The sequence below is a fragment of the Coregonus lavaretus genome (genome assembly GCF_964263955.1).
Source record: "Coregonus lavaretus genome assembly, chromosome: 23".
In the NCBI taxonomy this organism is placed as follows: Eukaryota; Metazoa; Chordata; class Actinopteri; order Salmoniformes; family Salmonidae; genus Coregonus; species Coregonus lavaretus.
In genome coordinates, this window is record NC_140010.1 from 31,066,061 (window position 1) to 31,092,160 (window position 26,100).

General features: G+C 41.4%; 2 protein-coding genes across 2 annotated transcripts in view; both read left to right on the forward strand.

Moving 5' to 3' along the window:
- The first annotated feature begins 4,365 nt into the window (after positions 1 to 4,365).
- On the forward strand, positions 4,366 to 14,484 carry LOC311098786 (epidermal retinol dehydrogenase 2-like). The gene is made up of 7 exons (XM_084139351.1): positions 4,366 to 4,473; positions 4,836 to 5,167; positions 5,794 to 5,925; positions 7,724 to 7,823; positions 8,452 to 8,596; positions 9,138 to 9,263; positions 13,226 to 14,484. Exons 2-7 carry the CDS (start codon positions 4,847 to 4,849, stop codon positions 13,320 to 13,322), a joined length of 921 nt encoding a protein of 306 aa, XP_083995477.1. The 5' UTR covers positions 4,366 to 4,473; positions 4,836 to 4,846; the 3' UTR covers positions 13,323 to 14,484.
- Positions 14,485 to 24,467: 9,983 nt separating this feature from the next.
- LOC311098751 (choline transporter-like protein 5-A) overlaps positions 24,468 to 26,100 on the forward strand; it is a gene marked incomplete at both ends in the record, with an annotated part of 106,657 nt that continues 105,024 nt past the window's right edge. The window contains one exon of the mRNA XM_084139302.1: positions 24,468 to 24,504. Within this exon, the coding sequence (XP_083995428.1) occupies positions 24,468 to 24,504 (37 nt within the window). The remainder of the gene's footprint in view (positions 24,505 to 26,100) is intronic.

Here is a 26,100-nt window from a genome sequence, read left to right on the forward strand (position 1 = left end):
GATATCCGCATGTGTGGTTCCCACCGTGAAGCATGGAGGAAGATGTGTGATGTTGTGGGGGTGCTTTGCTGGTGACACTGTCAGCGATTTATTTAGAATTCAAGGCACACTTAACTAGCATGGCTACCACAGCATTCTGCAGCGATACGCCATCCCATCTGGTTTGCGCTTAGGGCTGTTTTACCAAGAAGGAGAGTGATGGTGCTGCATCAGATGACCTGGCCTCCACAATCACCTGACCTCAACCCAATTGAGATGGTTTGGGATGAGTTGGACTGCAGAGTGAAGGAAAAGCAGCCAACAAGTGCTCAGCATATGTGGGAACTCCTTCAAGACTGTTGGAAAAGCATTCCAGGTGACTACCTCATGAAGCTGGTTGAGAGAATGCCAAGAGTGTGCAAAGCTAGCATCAAGGCAAAGGGTGGCTACTTTGAAGAGAATATAGATTATATTTTGATTTGTTTAACACTTTTTTGGTTACTACATGATTGTTATTTCATAGTTGTAATGACTTCATTATTATTCTACAATGTAGAAAATAGTAAAAATAAAGAAAAACGCTTGAATGAGTAGGTGTGTCCAAACTTTTGACTGGTACTGTATATATATTTTATTTTAAAGGATTTTCTTTTGCAATTTAGTACAAAACAAAAGCACACAAAAAATGACTTCCATTCTGTGAGGATAACTTTTTTTGCAGCCACCATTATAAACATCAGAGCCTGTTGTTCCTCATAGGACAATCTTAGAACAGACTCTGAGCAACTGAAGAGAGCAAGTTCTGCTTCAGGTTTAATGGCCCTCTCATATACCTTTTGAGTACCAATCAAAGATGTTCCTCCAAAAATTATTAAGTAGGTGGCAGAGCCAAAAAAGATGAGTTAATGAACCCTCTAAGGCTTTACACTTGTCACACAGTGGAGAGACCTGGGGGTAAATTCTATGTAATTTGGTTTTGGAGTAATGAAGCCTATGCATGACTTTGTATTGTGTCAATTGATATCTGGCATTGAAGGAACAGGAGTGAATTCTAGACGGGGCTTCTCCCCATAGATCATCTGAGATCTCAATATTTAACTCTTTACCTCAGGTCTCCTTGAGATGACCAGTAGAAGCCTCTGTGTAGTTGGAGAAAACTGTGAGATGAGGTGTTTTGAGTTGGGAGGGCGCTGTAGCAAATCATAAAACAAATGTTGTACAGGGAGGGTGTCAACATTTTGAATTCTCCCTTTGATATAGTGTCTGACTTGTAAATAACGGAAAACATGTGAATGGGAGAGATTTAATGTATTATTTAATTGGGTGAATGACGCTAATTGCTTATCTATGTATAAGTCTTCAATTGTGGCCAGTCCCTTCTCCCTCCATTCAACAAACACCTCATGAGACTGAGATGGAACAAAATAATGATTAAAGCATTTTGGGGTGTATACAGAGGTATCAGGCACCTTATAAACATGCTTAATCTGGTTTAAAAATCTTAAAGAATTTATCAAAACAAAGTTTTTGCCTGTCAGTTTGTTTGGGCACTCTGCTTTCGAGAAAAGCCAGGCTGGAAGAGAGGAATTTGTTACAGACATATTTAGCCACAGGGGGGCAACAGTGTCCAATTTATCAGGGAAATCCAGTTGCCAGTACGTTAATGGCCTGGCATTTGCAGCCCAGTAATAATGCTTAAAGATAGGTTGGCCTAAGCCATCACTTTCCTTGGGCTTTTACAAGTCGGCTTTACAAATACGATGGTTTTTGTAACCCCAGACAAATGACAAGATTGTCGAGTCCAAAGTTTTAAAAAATAATGAGGTAATGAGATTTTTCTAAAGAAAAATTGGAAGATTCTGGCATTTAATGGCATTAATGCGCCCCATCATTGAAAGAGGCAATATTCTCCAGATCTGTTTTTTTTTTTTTTTTTGCTTTGCAACCAGCTCACTGTAGTTAAGCTTGAATATGAGCTTTGGATTTCTAGGTATATTTAGTCTCAGGTAAGTTAAGTGGTCATGCACCACTCTAAATGGTATCCTCTCTAACTCACTTGCTGTAATATTATCTGAGATACACATGAGATCACTTTTTCCCCAATTTATTGAATAGCCAGATAGTTTACCAAATGAATTGATGAATTGACTCCCGAGTGGCGCAGTGGTCTAAGGCAGTGCTAGCTGTGCCACTAGAGATCCTGGTTCGAATCCAGACTCTGTCGTAGCCGGCCGCGACCGGGAGACCCATGGGGCGGTGCGCTATTGGCCCAGCGTCGTCCAGGGTAGGGGAGGGAATGGCCGGCAGGGATGTAGCTCAGTTGATAGAGCGTGGCGTTTGCAACGCCAGGGTTGTGGGTTTGATTCCCACAGGGGGTATGATTTAAAAAAAAAAAAAAAAAAAAAAAAAAAGTCTAATAATAATGTGACTAAACTGTAAGTCGCTCTGGATAAGAGCGTCTGCTAAATGACTTAAATGTACATTTAGGTTAGAGGCTACTGGGTCCGAGAGGTATAAAAGCACATCGTCTGCATATAACGAAATGCGGCTTTCTATGTTTCCTACTTTAAGACCTTGGATATTAGGATGATCCCTTATTTGTATCTCCAGGGGTTCAAGGGCGACATCGAAGAGCAGAGGACTGCGTGGGCAACCCTGCTGGACAGATCTATGTAGTTAAAGAGATAGTTTGAGATGTTGGCAATGAAGCCATTTATCAACTTCCCCAGAGTCGGATGAACAGGAACAGTTAGCATGCTTAGGCCAACCCATCTTTAAGCATTATTACTGGGCTGCAAATGCCAGGCCATTAACGTACTGGCAACTGGATTTCCCTGATAAATTGGACACTGTTGCTAAATTTGTCTGTAACCCCTGTAGACCAGGGGTTCCCAAACTTTTTCACATGGGGCCCCCTTCCAGCATTGGCGAACATCCCACGCTCCCCCTGCGCGCGTACGCACGCACCACGTCTATTTCTATGGGCACAAGCACTGTTCATGACACAAACTGTTCACACCCTTCTTGTTGTTGGTGGAGAGTTTTGCAGGTGTAAAGCTTATTCCCTGCAATTCTACATATTTTATCATGAGGTGCAAATAACATTTTGCAATTTTAAAGCAAATGTTCTTGCAATTCTATACATTTTGCCATGTCTAATGTGCATTCATGTGATATTTGAGTGATTACAAATTACAATATCTAAGGGCTAAAAAAACAAAATAACATGTTAGCTGACATGGGCTAATTGATTTGGACATTTCTGACAAGTTATAAATAGCTCTCTAAGGTATGCAATGACTAACATGACAAGAGGAACTGATGATGTGCTACCCAATTTCGAAATTGCACCTACTATACTATAAGTTGTAATTATACTATTACAACTTTCAAGAGTAAATTTAAAGTTGGACTGAGTTCTGCAGCCCCCCCCCCCCCCCCCCCCCCCCGAGATAGGGGTGCGGATAACACTTTGTTTCCTGCAATTCTGCACGTTTTGCCATGTCTTATGTGCTTTCATATGATACCTGAGTGACTCAACAAAATCAATAGGGGCCCCCTGGGGATGTAATCTTTACCTGATGAATCAAACTGAATTCTTTAGCTGCTCTATCATACTAAGAAATGGGCGGCAGGTAGCTTAGTGGTTAAGAGCATTGTGTCAGTAACCGAAAGGTCGCTGGTTCTAATCCCTGAGCCGACTAGGTTAAAAATCTGTCGATGTGCCCTTGAGCAAGGCACTTAACCCTAATTGCTCCTGTAAATTGCTCTGGATAAGAGCATCTGCTAAATGACTTTTTTTTTAAAGAAAATGTAGTATGCCTTTGGCCGGAGCAAGGAGTTTGGGTCGCCAGGCAAATGTAATCTTGCCATGATAACTACAAGATTTAGATGGCTGGTTAGCCTAATTTACCTACCTAACTAACTGATCAACTGTATATTTCTAAATGTCTGTCAGTGAATGACATAAAATGAGGAAAGGTGCCCATGCATTTTCGAAATTGCACGTTGTGCGTTCTACTATTACTACTCTCAACAGTTTTAAGTTGAAAGCGTAAAGAAAAAACCTTGGGTCTACCTGTTGAGTATGGATCTACCTGCTACCACGTTCCAAACTCAAGCATGAGCTGGTCATACTGGAAAAAAAACTGTCACCAGTTTGAGCTGGTCAAGCTGGAATTTCCAGCAGGGCGTTCCAGGTTAGAGCTCGAGCGTTGATTAGGTGTCATGTGACATTAATTAGCCATGCTCCAGCACAAATCCAGGGAAGTAGACAGGCCTCCGTGATTTGCAGAGGGGAAAAGTAGGAGGAACCATGCTGAAAGTGCAGGTAAACCCAATATTTGCTAAGTGAATAAATAATATTTTGTTGTTGTTGCTTTGATTACTGCGCGCCTCGACACTGAGTGCAAAGGTCGATTAAAGAACCCCAGTGTTGAAAGGAGGCGATAGCTGTTACAAAATATCGAAGGTTGAAGTTGATTTTCTATTGAGGTAAGTTTGCGTCGGTTACATTTTGATACTTTATGAAACACTGAAATTAGGTTGACTTTTTTTTCGCGCTGTCCATTCATTCGGTGTACCACGGATGTTTGATTACATCACCGAATTAAAAATTGTTGGCTGATTTGAGTAGTCTAGTCTACGTATTATCAGTTTAAATCTATGTTTAGATCAAAGATTTGATCCTATGTTAGAAATACATTTGCCAACTACAAAAGCAGAACACTAAACTGCTAAATTTATTGTAGGCTATAAAACGCTCATCTGCAATCTATTCGCTAGGCGTATTGTTTATTAGGATCTCCAAGGATTACAAACAAATTAACTTTACATTGTGACAACCGTCTTTCCAGGGGTCAACAAAATGAATTTCCTCCTGGAAACCCTTCAGTTGATTGTAATGTCCATCTATTACAACATAGAGGCGTTTGTCAGACTGTTCATCCCACTCAAGAAGAAAGATGTCACCGGGGAAATCGTCCTTATCACGGGAGCGGGCAGCGGCATTGGCCGGCTCATGGCAGAAAAGTTTGCCCCCCTGGGCGTCTCTCTGGTTCTGTGGGATGTCAACCAGGAGGGCATGAAGGAGACTGCAAGATTAGTGAAGGAGAAAGGGGCAGCTAGGGTCCACCACTACCTGTGTGACTGCAGTAACAAGGCTGAAGTCTACAGAGTAGCTGACCAGGTAAGCCACCTGATTCTAATCAACTAGTCTTTAATCAAGACTGTACTTAGTTAAATTGGTGTTGCTGCTTTTTTTGGGAAAAGCCTGCACTGATATTAGCCCTTGGTGAGTAATTCTCACCAAGCTTTATGGTCTATCAAGTCTCCATTAACCAGTAATTGCAGGCTTTGCCTTATGCAAGTTACTTTTTCATTATACTACTGTTGAAATGGAGGTTCACCAAATCCCCCCCCCACACACACACTGTCTGTCAAAGCCAACTTTACCTTATTCTGCTAATGCATTGTGCACCAGGTAAATTGTGAGAATTCAAAGCGAGGTGGAGTTGCTGTTTAGTAAATGTTGATTGTTGCTGAGAGGGAAGGGAAAGCCACATGAATGTCCTTACATGCTATTCAGTTTGTTGCTCAACTGTTAAAACCTGTTTTAAACTGTCACGCATAAGGATCCATTGCCTGATTAACTTGTTATCCATGTCCAGAAGTACAAAACTATATCACATAAGATCCTCGTCACCACAACACAGGGCTGCCAGGATATAGGAAACAAAAATGTCTGTTAATTAAAAATGTGAAGTACTTGGTGTGCTGAATGTTAACAAATGTTTTAAACATGTTTTTGTTCAGGTCAAGAGAGAGGTGGGGGATGTGAGCGTTCTCATAAACAACGCAGGCATCGTCACAGGCAGGAATTTCATGGACGCACCAGACGCCCTCATTGAGAAAACCATTGAAGTTAACACAATGGCACACTTTTGGGTGAGATAATGAGCTTACTAGCTCACATCTGCTACACTGAGATCAACAAAACTATCTTGTCTGGTTTCTCTCACTAGCTGACTTTATCAACGCAGGCATTTAAATGAGAAGGCATTATCCTAAATCAGCCAATACATTTGTAAAAATGTGAAAATCTAACCTCATTGTAGACCTACAGTACCAGTCAAAAGTTTGGACACCTACTCATTCAAGGGTTTTTCTTTTCTTTTTACTATTTTCTACATTGTATAATAATAGTGAATACATCAACTATGAAATAACACATATGGAATCATGTAGTAACCAAAAAAGTGTTAAACAAATCAAAATGTATTTTGAGATTCTTCAAATAGCCACCCTTTGCCTTGATGCCAGCTTTGCACACTCTTGGCATTCTCTCAACCAGCTTCACCTGGAATGCTTTTCCAACAGTCTTGAAGGAGTTCCCACATATGATTAGCACTTGTTGTCTGCTTTTCCTTCACTCTGCGGTCCGACTCATCCCAAACCATCTCAATTGGGTTGAGGTCGGGGGATTGTGGAGGCCAGGTCATGATGCAGCGCTCCATCACTCTCCTTGGTAAAATAGCCCTTACACAGCCTGGGGGTAAACAAATGATAGTCCCACTAAGTCCAAACCATTGCGTATCGCTGCAGAATGCTGTGGTAGCCATGCTAGTTAAGTGTGCCTTGAATTATAAAATCAGACAGTGTCACCAGTAAAGCACACCCACACCATAACACCACCACCTCCATGCTTTACGGTGGGAACTACACATGCGGAGATCATCCGTTTATCCACACTGCGTCTCACAACCAAAAATCTCCAATTTGGACTCCAGACCAAAGGACAAATTTCCATCAGTCTAATGACCATTGCTCGTGTTTCTTGGCCCAAGCAGGTCTCATCTTCTTATTGGCGTCCTTTAGTGGTTTCTTTGCAGCAATTCGACCATGAAGGCCTGAGTCACACAGTCCCATCTGAACAGTTGATATTGAGATGTGTATGTGACTTTAACTCTGAAGCATTTTTTGGACTGCAATTTCTGAGGCTGGTAACTCTAATGAACTTATCCTCTGCAGCAGAGTTAACTCTGGGTCTTCCATTCCTGTAGTGGTCCTCATGAGAGCCAGTTTCATCATTGTGCATGATGGTTTTTGCGACTGCACTTGAAGAAACGTTCAAAGTTCTTAATTTTCCATATTGGCTGACCTTCATGTCTTAAAGTAATGGACTGTCGTTTCTCTTTGCTTATTTGAGCTGTTCTTGCCATAATATGGACTTGGTATTTTACCAAATAGGGCTATCTTCTGTATACCCCCCCTACCTTGTCACAACACTACTGATTGGCTCAAACACATTAAGAAGGAAAGAAATTCCACAAATTAACTTTTAACAAGGCACACCTGTTAATTGAAATGCATTCCATGTTACTACCCCATGAAGCTGGTTGAGAGAATGCCAAGTGTGAAAAGCTGTCATCAAGGCAAAGGGTGGCTACTTTGAAGAATCTCAAATATAAAATATATTTTGATTAGTTTAACCCTTTTTGGGGAGGGGGTTACTACATTATTCCGTATGTGTTATTGTGTAGTTTTGATGTCTTCACTATTCTACAATAATACAAATAAAGAAAAACCCTTGAATGAGGAGGTGTGTCCAAACTTTTGACTGGTAGTGTATGTCCTTTTGTAGTAGCAATTTCACCCACACCCCCTCAAATGAACTCAGCTCTGTAGCAAACTGAAAGTTGTATTTCATTGTGCAAGTTCTCCTGATTATTATTTTTTTCTCTAGACATATAAAGCCTTCCTCCCAGCGATGACTGCCAACAACCATGGTCACCTGGTCAGTATTGCTAGTACGGCGGGTATGATTGGTGTCAATGGACTAGCAGGTAAACCACTTACTATGCCTGTGTGCATGACTTACTCCAATGTTCCTCAATACTGGTCCTGGAGAGCGACAGGGTGTGTAGGCTTTTGTTCCAGTCAGCACCAAGACACCTGACAGCTAATCAATGTTTTAACGACGGACTAAATCCGGTGTGTTGGTGCAGGGCAAAAACAAAAGCCTACGCACCCCATAGCCGTAGTGCAGAACATTGCCTTTGTCTTAAACTCTGGGCACAACATTACGCAATCAAGAGACCTACCGTAGAGCTGATCGATAGCTGTTATCAATCAACCTTGAATGGGTGAAAAAATGTCATTTTTAACTTGTTCATGTACTGTAGTTGAAGGGTCTTTTCCATAGACTGACTGGGGTACAGAAAATGGGACAATGCAATTTCACAGTTTAGTTGACATTTATCTTGATGTGGAGACCCGTTTTATATGGTCTATGTTGGGGTGTTTTACTTCTCTTTTCTTTCTCTCTGCGTTGTTGGGAAGGGCCTGTAAGTAAGCATTTCACTGTTAGTCCACACCTGTTGTTTACGAAGCATGTGATGAATACAATTTGATTTGAGTCTTTTGTTTAACCTGCTCTACAGTATGCCAATACATGCATTTCTCTCCTGATAGATTACTGTGCCAGCAAGTTTGCTGCTATTGGCTTTGCTGAGTCTGTGGCTCTGGAGCTGCTGGCTACGGGGAAGGATGGAGTCAAGACTACTATCGTGTGTCCACACTTCATCAACACTGGCATGTTCGATGGCTGCAATTCTAAGTAAGTTATCAGCCATAATAGGTGCTTTACAGGATTTCATTGAAAGTTGCCATATTTATATCCTTATTGTCACAATACACACACTATGAAGGTCAAGGGTCACATTACATATGTTTATACACTTTTTTTCATTTGTGGGCTGATAGTTACTCAATGTTGCTAGTCAACATTGCTGGTTTATATAATGAGTTATGTTTATATTATGAGGGTATACAGTATCACTTTCAACAACAAACAGAATTACTTACTGTACACAAGAAGAAATGCTTACTATGGAAGTTGTTTTATTGTCACATACACTGGATAGGTGCAGTGAAATGTGTTGTTTTACAGGGTCAGCCATAGTAGTATGGTGCCCCTGGTGAAAATTAGGGTTATGTGCCTTGTTTAATTGACAGACTGTTTATTTTTTTCACCTTGTTGGCTCGGGTGTTCGAACCAGGGACCATTTGGTTACAGGCCCAATGCTCTAACTGCTAGGCTACCTGCCGCCCTATCGACCAGATGCACTAGTATGTGAAATGACTCCCACCCCCCACAGGTGGCCTCTCTTGGTGCCTGTCCTGGATCCAGACTACGTAGCAAAGAAGATCATTGAGGCCATTTTAACTGACCAGGTCTACCTTCTGCTCCCAAAGAGCATGTATCTTCTCATGGGCATGAAGAAGTGAGTATCCCTTCATGTTCTTACTCTCTCTTCCTTATGGAAATAAAATGTTTTTTTCTATTTTTCACACTGCCTCACTCACTGAGAGATCTGCTGCACAAACACACACAACGCATTGTCACTCCATTCCAACACTCAGAAATGGTTACATGTTCAAACTGCACAGTCTAGTCATACCCACTGGTGACAACGTCTGTTTCCTCTACAATTGCCCATGTAGGGTGCCCTCAGTCTAGTTCTCTAGCCTGCCTCACTGCCTAAAGTAGATTCAAGTATTTCAATGGTTAGTATCTGCCCTAGATGTTACATTGAGTCCTTTGGGGCTTGGCTTTACTGTTCCTGACCCCAAACTAGCCTGTTAGTATGAGTCTTCAATGTCTCTTAGCCAGACCGACAGCTTTTTTGCTCATCGCCTCATTCATGGGGCACCCGCGATATGCTGTTTTCCTTACACAGCCCACCCGCCCTTCTCCCGACCGGCGACACTACAGCTGCCAGTCGGAGGCAAACCGCTTTTTCAGCGTCAAGCCAGCGGCATGCCTCTACTCCCTTTCGCCACTTATTTTTATATATATGTATTATTTGAGATGCATTGGATGCCATGTCCCTTTGAAAAAAGGTTTGATTTCCTATAAGTATTTACAAGTATTGAAAATGATTATGTATGTGCAAGATATCAGATGAGGAGGTCCTGGTTCCCTGGATCAACAGGTGACAAATACATTTAGTCATCAAATTGTATTTTTTATTGACAGGCTTCTCACACAGTGAAATGGCAACAAAAGTGACATAGTAAAGGAATCAAATAAGTGACATTGTAAATATACAAAAATTAGACTAAATTAAATCAAGTACAAAATAATCATGCAGACTAAACAAAAATAACTATAATAGCCTATAGGCATATAATATGGACATGTATTTGACCATGTGCAGAATAACTACATTGACATGTGAGTCATTTAGCAGACACTCTTATCCAGAGCGACTTAAAGTTAGTGAGTACATACATTTTTCATACTGTGCCGTCTCCCAATTGTCTAGACCAGTGAATAATAATGTAGAGGCATGAATTATCCCGCAAAACACTGACTTTCACATCAGGCAAGTTAATTACACTAACAGTTAAAAAATGAGGGTGGATCAGAGATACAAATTAGGCCAAATTACCTGCTCCCTTTTAACTTAAAGCATCTTCTTTCCCAGTGAAACCCTAAGATATTTAGCTTCCTTGTGAGAGGTGAACAGAAACAAACAGGGCTATGCCATGTCTAAAAGTAATATTGCAGAGAACAATTTTAATGAATAATTGTGCGATTCATAATGACATAGGCTAAAGAACTACGTTTAGCATGTACTTAATTGAGTTTACTTTGCTAGCTTAACGTGTTACTGTTTGAGCAAACATTAAAGACCGACAATAGTAAGTTATGAAAGTTTGCATTAGCTATGACAATTGTCTGAATCATAACATGAGAAGGAAAGCTGTAACGTTACTTGAACAAAAGAGTTGCAGTAAAAAACACTAGAGAAGGGGTTTTTTCCCGCCAGAAAATGAATGGTTGGCATCCAACCTCAATTAAAATGAATGGATTGGTGTTGACGATAAAGTGGACGTGCCAAGCCCACTAACCAATCCCAGTAGACCTTTTACTTTCTGTGCGGTAACATGGGTGGGGGTTTTGCTCAAGGACCAATGGAATCTCTCTCCATGATTCAAACTCGAGGCCAGCGAATTGGTGCTCCATCTATCTTTTGACTAAAAGTGTGCCACTAGTATATATTCGGTATTTCAAAATGTTCAGTAGTGATAAATACAAACCAATTTAAACTGTTCTTTGGTTCCAAAAGACTACTGTTGCCATTTTTCTATACCTACTACCACGTTCGAGGGAGGATGGCTACTAACTTCCTGTTGATGACATTGGGCTTTCTGGCTTCTTTTGTGAGGGTTTAAGAGGTGCCGCCACCTCCTGTAAGTAGTGTGCATTTCTCTTTTGGCAAGGTTGAAGGAGAGTATACATCAGACTGTAGCAGCCTATGTATATCTAATGCAAATAACAATACTCGGCAAAGGAGGGTAAAAAGTGGGTAGTTTGAGTTTACCCTCTATCTGTGGTCACAGATCAAAAGGCTATCCCCCCCCCCCCTCCTTAATGAAATGGCGACAGGTTCCTGAAGTTTAGCAATGCAGGCTATTCATTGAAATTTACATTTTAAGTTGCAACATTGACTGTCTTTGATTTTGAACATTAGTTTGAAGCAATGAACAGGCCATGGAATTAAATCTACATTGGAATGTAGGCTATGTATTAATGGCGTCAATACAATAGACTAGAATTGGCTTCATGACCACAGACAATTTCACCCTTAATGACAGCGATCAACAATGTTTGAAGCAGTGGAGTGGCATCTCGTTTAACAAAGCAAATGGAACAGTTGGTAAAACCACTATTTTTTTAACCAGCATTTACATCAAGTGCACTTGACCGCCCTCATGTTTTGCTTTCATTTATTTATTTTGTATGTAAGAGCGGTTTGAAAAGACCGCCTGAAATTTCAGCCTCTTTTAGTGGGATGGAGTTTTTGCCTGCTTGGTGACAACACCGGGCGGTAAATTAGTTAATAATAGTAATATGCCATTTAGCAGGGACCAATAAGAGTTCCAAACCTCTGCCAATAACTGCTAGTTTTCAGTTTTCCCCTCCCTACTTGCACCACTTCGACGGTCCTAGCTAAATTCCTGCTTGAGAAATTGCTCTTTGCTAACAAGCAATTTGTTTATTTTTGACAATTTTAATTGAAACAATGAAAGTAAGGTACTTATTTAATATTGAGATAAAAATGGCTGCATTGGACCTTTTTTTAAGGGAAAGACCAACATGGTCACAGGCCATAGGTGACTGGACTAAGGCCAATGGGTCAACCTGAGATTCTGCCGTTAAATCGCCATGTGTAACAGAAACGTTTTAACATGGTCATCGACCTTGGTGAACCTAGCATATAAATTGTCCCCTTAATGGTGCTCGTGTCTTATAGATAGTCAGAGAGAGGAGGGACACAGATGGTTTTTCCCTGCACACAGTCCAACTTAATTGAGCTGGGTTGCCAAGCATTCCAGACAATGTGATATCATTCACAACACCTTGTCTTTATCTCCATTAAGGCTTGCAAGTACCGGTAAACACTTACCCAGACCTTACTTATGCATTGATGCCAATTACGGATCAGTCGCTGATAAAGCAGCACCTGGTTGAGTGGGCAGCAAGACTATCTGGAGACGACATCGATTTATTTATTCAGACCTACACCTGATTTGCACTGCAGTTGACTAATGATATGCAACCTCAACATTTCAATCTACGCCAAAGCCTTTTTGTGTAATGGAAATGTCTTTGAGACAGGTGTGGTAGAACACTTTTGGAAATTTGGCCAGGTTCTGGTGGGTAAGTCTTAATTAGAAGCGATTTGCATGGCTACTTTCGTTCATTGAGGCCTTTTGAGAGTGAGTTGTTGGCTTCATGCTGAATACAACACAATACACCCATGACTAATACAGTAGATTTAATCACTCACCACCAATTAGACTGAATGATTAAGACATGAAATGGCTTCTCATATTATTAACATCTTTAGTAGTTCAGTTATGGTGTTATCATGCCCTTTTGAAATAAGTTTTGTTCCTGGACTGGAAGACATTCAAACAGCATTGATTATGCTCTGAATAATTTATTGGATTTTCCTCAGTCGTTTTTAATTGAGATTTAATTTATTCCCACTGTGATTACCAGTTTGCCTATATAACAGAATAAATGACTTGCTGTACTTTTGTTCTAATGAAGTCATTCTGACTCTTTCAATTCCAGACACTGTAGTTTGTTCTCATAATAGGCTTTAAGTTGTGCATTGCAGTGATCATTGCTAATATTTAGCCTAATTGACTGCTGTTCTCATCTTCACAGGATTTTACCCTTTAAGACTGGGAATCTGCTGGGGCTGTACCTGGGAGCATTCAACTTTATGGATGCCTTCAAAGGACGCGTCAAGAAAGAGGGGTAGTGAAGAAGACGAGACCAACCACACATACTCAGTACATTTTGTCTCAGACTCAAAGGTGATTGATAGTGCCGATCATGTTTATCTGTAGTTTTTTCCCTTTTTAAATGTTTTATTTTTGTTTAACTAATTTGAGTGTATGACGAAAAGCCTACGTACTAGTTTACATCGGCAGACGAGGGATATGTGTAGGATAAGGTAATCAAATACTGATAAATATGTAACGAATGTATGACCTTAAAAAAAAGATGATGGTGATATGTATTTTCATAGCATCAACACAAGTAGACTTGAGTGTGCTTTTTGGATCGACAGACTCCGTATGAAATGTTTTTACGAGTTATATTCACTTTATGAAGTTCACGCTGTGTATGTTAGCTCACTACACTGACACAGGCTCAATAGCTAAATGTGGTTCCTTGTTTAGTGGAATATGTCCTCTTCTTATTTTATTTTTTTGTGTCCCCTTTTTGGCCTGAAGGAACATTGGAAGGTTTTATATTGTTGATGCACTTTTTTTGTGTTCATTTGTTAATACAGATCTATTGTTGTGGGGGTATCGAGATTACGTTTTTGTTAACATGGGTGTTTAGAATAAGTTATTGTTCACGTGGATGTTTTAGATTACTACATACGCACAATATGTTCTAATGGCCAAGTAGAGAAACTCAGGAAAAAGTGTCATGTAAGGGATCATTACCTGTGTGTACTGGACTAGTTTGTACATTTGGCAAAGTCTACAGTAGCCATTGAAGGTGATGGTTTACTCCATTGATTTTCCTATTGGCAATAAAGTAATAATGCACATGACACTTTAGATGTGTTAGGCATAGGTTTGGAATGGTAGGATAATTGATTAGCTTTTGTTGGAAAATGAGAGTTTGGTACATACTATGTTCTCTTAACTGGACAGCCTACCCTTTTATATTTGAAATTACTGACAGCTATTTATTGCTTAATCAGGTACAATGTTTTACTTTGACATTGAAGACGACATGACCACGTGAGTTAACTAATTGTATTTAACTTGTCAGTCGTGTTGCATTTTAATAACCACAATAGCATTGTTTACATGTGTAACAATGTTGGTATCTAAATTAGTACTTTTAATAGTAAAAATTACTTATATTAACCTTTGATCTTGAAAAATAAAAGTTAGAAATGAGTCTTCTGTCAGGCTTTTTTCTAATGGCTCCGGTGGTTCTGGAATCACTAACATGGTCCCCATGTGCTTACTTGTTGAGTGTGATCATAGCCCCATCTTGTGGAGAATGAAAACCTGTTCTAATCATGTCTCTAACCACGTTTCCATCCAACAATTTCATGCGGATGAATTAGGCTACCTGGCGCTTAAAAAAAAGTCACAACCGGGTTGATGGACACAATTGTATGATTGCCAACAGACAATTTTTTTCGTTCGACATGGTAGGACCGTTTTGTGTCGGTAAAATTAATAATGCGAGAAATGGCGGTGGAAATGCCTTTATGCGCAAATAATGATATAATAACCATCCTATCGAAGTAAACTTGGGAGTCACGCCACGATATGTTGTGTGGTCCTCCCACTATGACTCAGGAAAGCATGCAGTTTAGGCTACAGATGAACTAAATTATGAATTTCAGAGGGTGGTGAATGTGCACGGTGATGAGCTTGATGCTACTTTCCAATAAATATCGAGGGTGGCTGCCGTTTGACAAATACAACTAATATCGCTCTTATCCATTATTTCATGTACAGTGGGGGAAAAAAAGTATTTAGTCAGCCACCAATTGTGCAAGTTCTCCCACTTAAAAAGATGAGAGAGGCCTGTAATTTTCATCATAGGTACACGTCAACTATGACAGACAATGAGAAAAGAAAATCACATTGTAGGATTTTTTATGAATTTATTTGCAAATTATGGTGGAAAATAAGTATTTGGTCAATAACAAAAGTTTCTCAATACTTTGTTATATACCCTTTGTTGGCCATGACACAGGTCAAACGTTTTCTGTAAGTCTTCACAAGGTTTTCACACACTGTTGCTGGTATTTTGGCCCATTCCTCCATGCAGATCTCCTCTAGAGCAGTGATGTTTTGGGGCTGTCGCTGGGCAACAGACTTTCAACTCCCTCCAAAGATTTTCTATGGGGTTGAGATCTGGAGACTGGCTAGGCCACTCCAGGACCTTGAAATGCTTCTTACGAAGCCACTCCTTCGTTGCCCGGGCGGTGTGTTTGGGATCATTGTCATGCTGAAAGACCCAGCCACGTTTCATCTTCAATGCCCTTGCTGATGAAAGGAGGTTTTCACTCAAAATCTCACGATACATGGCCCCATTCATTCTTTCCTTTACACGGATCAGTCGTCCTGGTCCCTTTGCAGAAAAACAGCCCCAAAGCATGATGTTTCCACCCCCATGCTTCACAGTAGGTATGGTGTTCTTTGGATGCAACTCAGCATTCTTTGTCCTCCAAACACGACGAGTTGAGTTTTTACCAAAAAGTTCTATTTTGGTTTCATCTGACCATATGACATTCTCCCAATCCTCTTCTGGATCATCCAAATGTACTCTAGCAAACTTCAGACGGGCCTGGACATGTACTGGCTTAAGCAGGGGGACACGTCTGGCACTGCAGGATTTGAGTCCCTGGCGGCGTAGTGTGTTACTGATGGTAGGCTTTGTTACTTTGGTCCCAGCTCTCTGCAGGTCATTCACTAGGTCCCCTCGTGTGGTTCTGGGATTTTTGCTCACCGTTCTTGTGATCATTTTGACCCCACAGGGTGAGATCTTGCGTGGAGCCCCAGATCAAGGGAGATTATCAGTGGTCTTGTATGTCTTCCATTTCCTAATAATTGCTCCCACAGTTGATTTCTTCAAACCAAGCTGCTTACCTATTACAGATTCAGTCTTCCCAGCCTGGTGCAGGTCTACAATTTTGTTTCTGGTGTCCTTTGACAGCTCTTTGGTCTTGGCCATAGTGGAGTTTGGAGTGTGACTGTTTGAGGTTGTGGACAGGTGTCTTTTATACTGATAACAAGTTCAAACAGGTGCCATTAATACAGGTAACGAGTGGAGGACAGAGGAGCCTCTTAAAGAAGAAGTTACAGGTCTGTGAGAGCCAGAAATCTTGCTTGTTTGTAGGTGACCAAATACTTATTTTCCACCATAATTTGCAAATAAATTCATTAAAAATCTGCTATATAACGCAACAGTTTTTGTGACAAAACCATCAGTTGAAAATGCGATGGAAACCCATTTAACTTGTATTTTTCATTCGGTACATGGAAATGTAACAGCAAAAGTATTTTTTATGTGCACTGCGTCATCACGCACAGCCTTTTATCAGCAAAAAGTCAATTTGATGGAAAACTGATGGGAAAATCCCTATGTTGTTTTATGCAGATTTGAGAATATTCCCATGAAAATCTGTCGCAAATTGGTGAAAACCTAGCTAATGACTTGCCTGGCTAAAGCAACTATACAGTCGTGGTCAAAAGTTTTGAGAATGACACAAATTCTAATTTTCACAAAATCTGCTGCCTCAGTTTTGATGATGGCAATTTGCATATACTCCAGAATGTAATGAAGCGTGATCAGATGAATTGCAATTAATTGCAAAGTCCCTCTTTGCCATGAAAATGAACTTAATCCCCCCAAAACATTTCCACTGCATTTCAGCCCTGCCACAAAAGGACCAGCTGCCATCATGTCAGTGATTCTCTCGTTAACACAGGTAAGAGTGTTGACGAGGACAAGGCTGGAGATCACTCTGTCATGCTGATTGAGTTAGAATAACAGACTGGAAGCTTTAAAAGGAGGGTGGTGCTTGAAATCATTGTTCTTCCTCTGTTAACCATGGTTACCTGCAAGGAAACACGTGCCGTCATCATTGCTTTGCACAAAAAGGGATTCACAGGCAAGGATATTGCTGCTAGTAAGATTGCACCTAAATCAACCATTTATCGGATCATCAAGAACTTCAAGGAGAGAGGTTCAATTGTTGTGAAGAAGGCGTCAGGGCGCCCAAGAAAGTCCAGCAAGCGCCAGGACTGTCTCCTAAAGTTGATTCAGCTGCGGGATCGGGGCACCACCAGTGCAGAGCTTGCTCAGGAATGGCAGCAGGCAGGTGTGAGTGCATCTGCACGCACAGTGAGGCGAAGACTTTTGGAGGATGGCCTGGTGTCAAGAAGGGCAGCAAAGAAGCCACTTCTCTCCAGGAAAAACATCAGGGACAGACTGATATTCTGCAAAAGGTACAGGGCTTGGACTGCTGAGGACTGCGGCAAAGTCATTTTCTCTGATGAATCCCCTTTCTGATTGTTTGGGGCATCCGGAAAACTCCTTGTCTGGAGAAGACAAGGTGAGCGCTACCATCAGTCCTGTGTCATGCTAACAGTAAAGCATCCTGAGACCATTCATGTGTGGGGTTGCTTCTCAGCCAAGGGAGTGGGCTCACTCACAATTTTGCCTAAGAACACAGCCATGAATAAAGAATGGTACCAACACATCCTCCAAGAGCAACTTCTCCCAACCATCCAAGAACAGTTTGGTGATGACCAATGGCTTTTCCAGCATGATGGAGCACCTTGCCATAAGGCAAAAGTGATAACTAAGTGGCTCGGGGAACAAAACATCGACATTTTGGGTCCATGGCCAGGAAACTCCCCAGACCTTAATCCCATTGAGAACTTGTGGTCGATCCTCAAGAGGCGGGTGGACAAACAAAAACCCACAAATTCTGACAAACTCCAAGCATTGATTATGCAAGAATGGGCTGCCATCAGTCAGGATGTGGCCCAGAAGTTAATTGACAGCATGCCATGGCGGATTGCAGAGGTCTTGGAAAAAGAAGGGTCAACACTGCAAATATTGACTCTTTGCATAAACTTAATGTAATTGTCAATAAATGCCTTTGACACTTATGGAATGCTTGTAATTATACTTCAGTATACCATAGTAACATCTGACAAAAATATATCAACACTGAAGCAGCAAACTTTCTGAAGACCAATACCTGTGTCATTCTCAAAACTTTTGACCACGACTGTAGGCACCAAAAATAAATTGCAACATGTGTAATGGAAATGGCAGATATGAGACATTTTCTAAAGATTGATATTTTTATCCTTTTGACAAAGGTGGATTTTTATTTTGTCAAACTTCATTGTGACAAATGATGGAAACTATGTTTGTAACAAATTGTTTGCCGAATACTTTTGAAGGTACGCGGGGCACGTGATCACGTAACTAAACTCCACGTCTACTGTTTGTAAAATATATACTATTAAAAAATATATTTGTAGTACAAGGGTTGTCCTGACTTTCAAGAATGCATTAATTGCTTCGCCTTGCTTTTCTGGTTGGCTGGCAAGTTTCACAATCCAATTATTTTAGATCAACAGGAGTGCAAGTTTCACCATGGCACAGACAATGGACCTTGGCTATATGATAATTATTTAAATATGACAAATATTAGTCAATTATTGCATTCTATCCATGTTTGCTTTCGCGGGCTACCTGAAACATGAATTTATTAATGTGCAATTTCTGTAAATGGGTAATGGAAACACTTCAAACATTTTTATCCGCCACTGTAGTTTTTTTGTTGTTGGTGTGACATTACGTCCAGCTGTTTCTATCAACACAATGAAGCTAGGTAGTTTCTGTAGCAGGGCTTTGTAAACAAAAAGGGAATAACGAATTGATCTACAGGACCAGCCAACCTTTTGATACAGGATGCAGTGGTGAGTATTAAAACCGTCACCAGTGATGGTAAGATGTGCACCAACAGACATGGCAGCTCTGCTTCTAGCTCCTAAGCAACTTTGCAGTATTTCGTTTTTTTGTGTGTTATTTGTTACATTATTAGCCCAGAATGTTTTTTCTGTTATTACATACAGCCGGAAATAACTTTTGGATATCAGAGCGGCAGTAACCCACCAGCATTACGACCAGGAATACGACTTTCCCGAATTGGATCCTTTCTTCGTACCCCCCAGGGCAATTGAACTTATCCCAGAGGCTGCTCCAAGACGCTGCCGGTGGAGAAGAGGTATTCCGAGTGGACTAGTCCGACTCAGGAGGCAGACACACCATACACCGCTTCCAAGTATATTACTCGCTAATGTTCAGTCTCTGAACAATAAAGTAGACGAGCTCAGGGCGAGGTTCTCCTTCCAGAGAGACATCAGGGACTGCAACATACTCTGTTTCATGGAATCATGGACTTACTTTAAGATGTGAAGGTCAGTCAATGCGGAACATTTCAAGAACTTTGAAAGTTTCTTCAAGTGCAGTCGCAAAAACCATCAAGTTCTATGATGAAACTGGCTCTCATGAGGACCGCCTCAGAAATTGCAGCCCAAATAAATGCTTCAGAGTTCAAGTAACAGACACATCTCAACATCAACTGTTCAGAGGAGACTGCGTGAATCAGGCCTTCATGGTCGAATTGCTGCAAAGAAACCACTACTAAAGGACACCAATAAGAAGAAGAGACTTGCTTGGGCCAAGAAACACGAGCAATGGACATTAGACCGGTGGAAATGTGTCCTTTGGTCTGGAGTCCAAATTGGAGATTTTTTTGTGAGACGGAGAGTAGGGGAACGGATGATCTTCGTATGTGTGGTTTCCACCGTGAAGCATGGAGGAGGAGGTGTGATGGGGTGGAGGTGCTTTGCTGGTGACACTGTCAGTGAATTTATTTAGAATTGAAGACACACTTAATCAGCATGGCTACCACAGCATTCTGCAGCGATATGCCATCCCATCTGGTTTGCGCTTAGTGGGACTATCATTTTGTTTTTCAAATGGACAATGACCTGTAACACACCTCCAGGCTGTGTAAGGGCTATTTGACCAAGAAGAAGAGTGATGGAATGCTTCATCAGATGACCTGGCCTCCACAATCCACCGACCTCAACCCAATTGAGATGGTTTGGGATGAGTTGGACCGTAGATTGAAGGAAAAGTAGCCAACAAGTGCTCAACATACAGTGGGGAGAACAAGAATTTGATACACTGCCGATTTTGCAGGTTTTCCTACTTACAAAGCATGTAGAGGTCTGTAATTTTTATCATATGTACACCTCAACTGTGAGAGACTTATCTTTTGTCCAAGGTAAAATTGATGTAAACATGCTGTAATGGGGAAAGGGGATACCTAGTCAGTTGCACAACTAAATGCATTGAAATGAAATGTGTCTTCCGCATTTAACCCAACACCTCTGACTCAGAGAGATGCAGGGGGCTGCCTTAATTGACATCATCAGCGCCTGGGGAGCAGTTGTTGTCGGGGGTTAACTGCTAAGGGCAGAATGGCAGATTTGCCAGTTCGGGAGATTCGAACCCGCAACCTTTTGATTACTGGCCCAATGAACTTAACTGCTAGGCTACCTGCCGCCCCATTTGAAACTCAAAACCTGTTACAGTGACAGGTTGATTCCAGATGTTTTATGTTTATTAATGATGTGAAGACCAATCCGTGTAAGGCCAATCCTGATGTCATTTTAGTTATAAAATGTCTGCGCGAGGCACAATTCTTGGGAGGAACAATTCATCGCTTTAATCAAGACTTTCCCCCGGGTGCCCGTGTTTGTCAATAAACATAATCTTACTCTAAAAATGTCTCATCTGATTCTGCTCCATCATTTGACTAGAGCGACTCTTCAATACTTTAGCAGTTACAGCAACAAGTCACATATAAAAGTTGGTCTTGTGCAATGTTGCATGGGGCAGAAATGGCATATATACAGTATATACCAGGCTACACCAATTCCTTTTTGTTGCATGACATAAGTATTTGATCACCTACCAACCAGTAAGAATTCCGGCTCTCACAGACCTGTTAGTTTTTCTTTAAGAAGCCCTCCTGTTCTCCACTCATTACCTGTATTAACTGCACGTTTGAACTCCTTACCTGTATAAAAGACACCTGTCCACACACTCAATCAAACAGACTCCAACCTCTCCACAATGGCCAAGACCAGAGAGCTGTGTAAGGACATCAGGGATAAAATTGTAGACCTGCACAAGGCTGGGATGGGCTACAGGACAATAGGCAAGCAGCTTGGTGAGAAGGCAACAACTGTTGGCGCAATTATTAGAAAATGGAAGAAGTTCAAGATGACGGTCAATCACCCTCGGTCTGGGGCTCCATGCAAGATCTCACCTCGTGGGGCATCAATGATCATGAGGAAGGTGAGGGATCAGCCCAGAACTACACGGCAGGACCTGGTCAACGACCTGAAGAGAGCTGGGACCACAGTCTCAAAGAAAACCATTAGTAACACACTACGCCGTCATGGATTAAATTCCTGCAGCGCACGCAAGGTCCCCCTGCTCAAGCCAGCACATGTCCAGGCCCGTCTGAAGTTTGCCAATGACCATCTGGATGATCCAGAGGAGGAATGGGAGAAGGTAATGTGGTCTGTTGAGACAAAAATATAGTTTTTTAGTCTAAACTCCACTCGCCGTGTTTGGAGGAAGAAGAAGGATGAGTACAACCCCAAGGACACCATCCCAACCGTGAAGCATGGAGGTGGAAACATCATTCTTTGGGGATGCTTTTCTGCAAAGCGGACAGGATGACTGCACCGTATTGAGGGGAGGATGGATGGGGCCATGTATCGTGAGATTTTGGCCAACAACCTCCTTCCCTCAGTAAGTGGCTGGGTCTTCCAGCATGACAACGACCCAAAACACATAGCCAGGGCAACTAAGGAGTGGCTCCGTAAGAAGCATCTCAAGGTCCTGGAGTGGCCTAGCCAGTCTCCAGACCTGAACCCAATAGAAAATCTTTGGAGGGAGCTGAAAGTCCGTATTGCCCAGCGATAGCCCCGAAACCTGAAGGATTTGGAGAAGGTCTGTATGGAGGAGTGGGCCAAAATCCCTGCTGCAGTGTGTGTAAACCTGGTCAAGACCTACAGGAAACGTATGATCTCTGTAATTGCAAACAAAGTTTTCTGTACCAAATATTAAGTTCTGCTTTTCTGATTTATCAAATACTTATGTCATGCAATAAAATGCAAATGAATTACTTAAAAATCATACAATGTGATTTTTTGTATTTTTTTTTTTGGATTTTAGATTCCATCTCTCACAGTTGAAGTGTTTCCTATGATAAAAATTACAGACCTCTACATGCTTTGTAAGTAGGAAAACCTGCAAAATCGGCAGTGTATCAAATACTTGTTCTCCCCACTGTATGTGGGAACTCCTTCAAGACTGTTGGAAAAGCATTCCAGGTGAAGCTGGTTGAGAGAATGCCAAGAGTGTGCAAAGCTATAATCAAGGCAAAGGGAGGCTACTTTGAAGAATCTAAAATTGTTTTTTCATAGTTTTGATGTCTTCACTAATTTTCTACAATGTAGAAAATAGTAAAAATAAAGAGAAACCCTTGAATGAGAAGGTGTGTTCAAACTTTTGACTGGTACTGTACGTGTCAGTCTCACCTTTGTGCAGAGGGGTCATATTAGTGTGTAGCCCAAACTGTTTGTACGCTACAGACAGAAGTTGGCAGATCAGCTGTACCGACTTCATACGAGTCCCAAAACTATTGTGGGGGTCGTAGAGCATAACGGAGAATACCATCCTGTTCGTGAGAGTGATCTTTCCATAGAGGGGTCATAATAGTTTGTAGGCCAAACCGTTCAGACGCTACAAACGATTTTGTGAGAAGACTGATTTTTCTCAGTCTGACAAATACCGCTCTGTCACCTTTCACCGCAGATGCGGCGGATTGAGATGCATCCAATGCAACATCTGAAACTGACAGATTTGTATGGGTCTTTTTTATTATGCTAATTCGATTCGACCTTAAGGGTTTAAGGAAAAGTATTTCAACTCAAGTTGAACAAAATGGATACCAGACAGTGACAGAATGCCAAGAGTGTGCAAAGCTGTCATCAAGGCAAAGGGTGGCTACTTTGAAGAATCTCAAATCTTAAATATATTTTGATTTGTTTAACACTTTTTTGGTTACTACATGATTCCCTGTGTTATTTCATAGTTTGATGTTTTGATTATTCTACAATGTAGAAAATAGCAAAAATAAAGAAAAACCCTGGAATCAGTAGGTGTGTCCAAACTTTTGACTGGTGGTGTATTTTGCAAATGGCAGGCTATTTAACGAAATAGGCTAGAGAGCAATAGTAATTACTTATTTTTGTAGGCACTAACTCAGCCATGGTTCGTTGAACAAAGCTCATGGGAAAATGAATGGAGTTTTTGTAGGGTTTTTTGATAAATACCGAAAATAAGGTCTGTGATAAACACAGGCTTAGTAGATATTATACGTTTTTTTCTATGAGATAATCTTCATCAGCTAACTTCACTTTTTGAGAATTTTTAAGGATTTATAATTTAAAAAAACATAACGCACATAAAGGCTTCATAATTCATAAAGGTCATGTTAACAGACTGATTTTATCTCATAGAACAAAACATATAAGATCTCATAAGCTTGTTTTAACCTCACACCTTATTTTCGGCGTTTATTCCAAAACTATATTATTTCCCCATTAATTTTGCCACTAGGAATGGCTGAACGTACAAGAGGTAAAACATTTCCGTTTTTTAGGAGCGCTACTAACCACAGAGTTTCTAAACCCAGAGGCGCAACAACGCAAGACTTCCGGGGACGCAGACGAAACAGACCTTTCACGTGCCTATTTCTGACACACCCGAACCTATAGCGCTACCGCCAGCTCTTAGATTTACGACTGAGTTAGGTTTGTTAAAATAGAGCACTGAAAGACAGTGAAACTAAATTCTAGTCTGGTATCTTTTTTTTCTCTTTCACAGAATGTAATTTCATACAGTATTAATATCTCTGTCTGTCACACAACAACAACTGTATCCCATACACCCATCTCAATAACCCAAGAAAGAAATACAAAATATGCAAGTAAAAAAATACAGCTGACACATGCCTCCACTAAGGCACATGCCTCCACTAAGGTGCGCTATGCCATACATCCCCTCTCGATGACGCTCCACGCTATAAACAGTGCTGACGCTGAGCTGCATGCGTGCATCCCAAGGGAAAAGCTGGGAGAAAGGAGGAGTCCTATAAACTTGGAGCCAAATACGCGACTGTTCATTCACACCAACCTCCATACCATCGCACCTCTACACATCAGAGAATTCCATCGTCCACAGTGAAATGGCAAGAAAATCGGACGTCCCTTCCCCTTATTACGGTGAGTAGCCTAGCCTAATTTAAGTCAAGTGTTTCACAGTGATGGGGTCTTATTGAATACGGCACGCTTACAGCGCATGTAGCACGGGTCAGAAATTGGACCCTCAGCCTACCTACCGGCACATTATATTTAGGATATGGCATAAGGTGAAATTGAGTTTTTTAAATGTTGTCAAAGCAACAGGGAAAGGGATTTTAAGTCGTATTTTTGTCTCAGGTTCTTGTGGTGTTATTTTGACCACTAATTCTAGAGCATGTTCTCTAGCCTCCATGAGCGCAAACAACATTCCTATTAAACCCTACCCTATTACATCGAAATACATTGATTAGGAAATGTTGTTCAATGTCATTAATAATGCTAAAGCTATAAAATAATAGCCCTGCGTGAAATCCTCAACTTGGCATCAACTAGCTTTGCTATTTTGGTCCGCTTTCCGATTCGAAGCCCGGAGGTTAACCAATGGCACGAGCCGCTCGCCTGAATATCGCCCGGGATGCAACTTTGTTGCTAAGGGGCATCATGTGCTGTTCGCGCACAGGGCAAATCTCGGCGCCGAAGATGTGCAGGATGGCAACTGTAGGGTTTCCACTAGACAGCCACAAAGTCAAACTTGGCTACAAGCTTTTTAGGGTTAGGCATAAGGTTAGCAGTGTGGTTAAGGTTAAAATAAAAATTTAAGAAGATAAATTGTAGAAATGGGCGGGGTTAAACCATCATTATGACTTTGTGACTGTGCTAACTAGTGACGACCCAACCGTAGGCTACCGCAACCCAGTTTGCATAAAGTCCAGTGAAGTTCCTTGAGGGCCGTCGTGGTATCGGCTTGAGGGGGGATATACACGGCTGTAACAATAACCGAAGAGAATTATCTTGGGAGATAACACGGTCGGCATTTGATTGTGAGGAATTCTAGGTCAGGTGAACAAAATGACTTGAGTTCCTGTATGATATGTTAAGTTTGGTATGTTATGTATTAATTTGTGGATGTCCATCATCCATTTCGTATGATATGTCATGAATTACTATTCGTATGATATGTTACAAATTAGGAAAAGGAAAAGCAAAGGGGATACCTCACCGGCATTCAGTTACTGTTAGATTGAACGTTAGAATGGCCAAAATGCGTGACCTAAGCGACTTAGAGCGTGGAATGATCATCGTTGCCAGGCACGCCGGATCCAGTATCTCAGAAACGGCCGCCCTCCTGGGCTTTTCACGCACGACAGTGTCTAGGGTTTCCCGAGAATGGTGCGACAAACAAAAAACATCCAGTCAGCGGCAGTTCTGTTGGCGAAAACAGCTCGTTGATGAGAGAGGTCGAAGGAGAATGCCAAGAATCATGTAAGCTAACAGACATAACGGCGCAGTACAACAGTAGTGTGCAGAACAGCATCTCGGAACGCACAACTCGTCGATCCTTGTCACGGATGGGCTATTGCAGCAGACGACCACACCGGGTTTTACTCCTATCAGCTAAAAACAAGAAAAAGCGGCTCCAGTGGGCACCCAATCACCAACACTGGACAATTGAGGAGTGAAAAAACATTGCCTGGTCCAACGAATCCCGGTTCCTGTTGCGTCATGCTGATGGTAGAG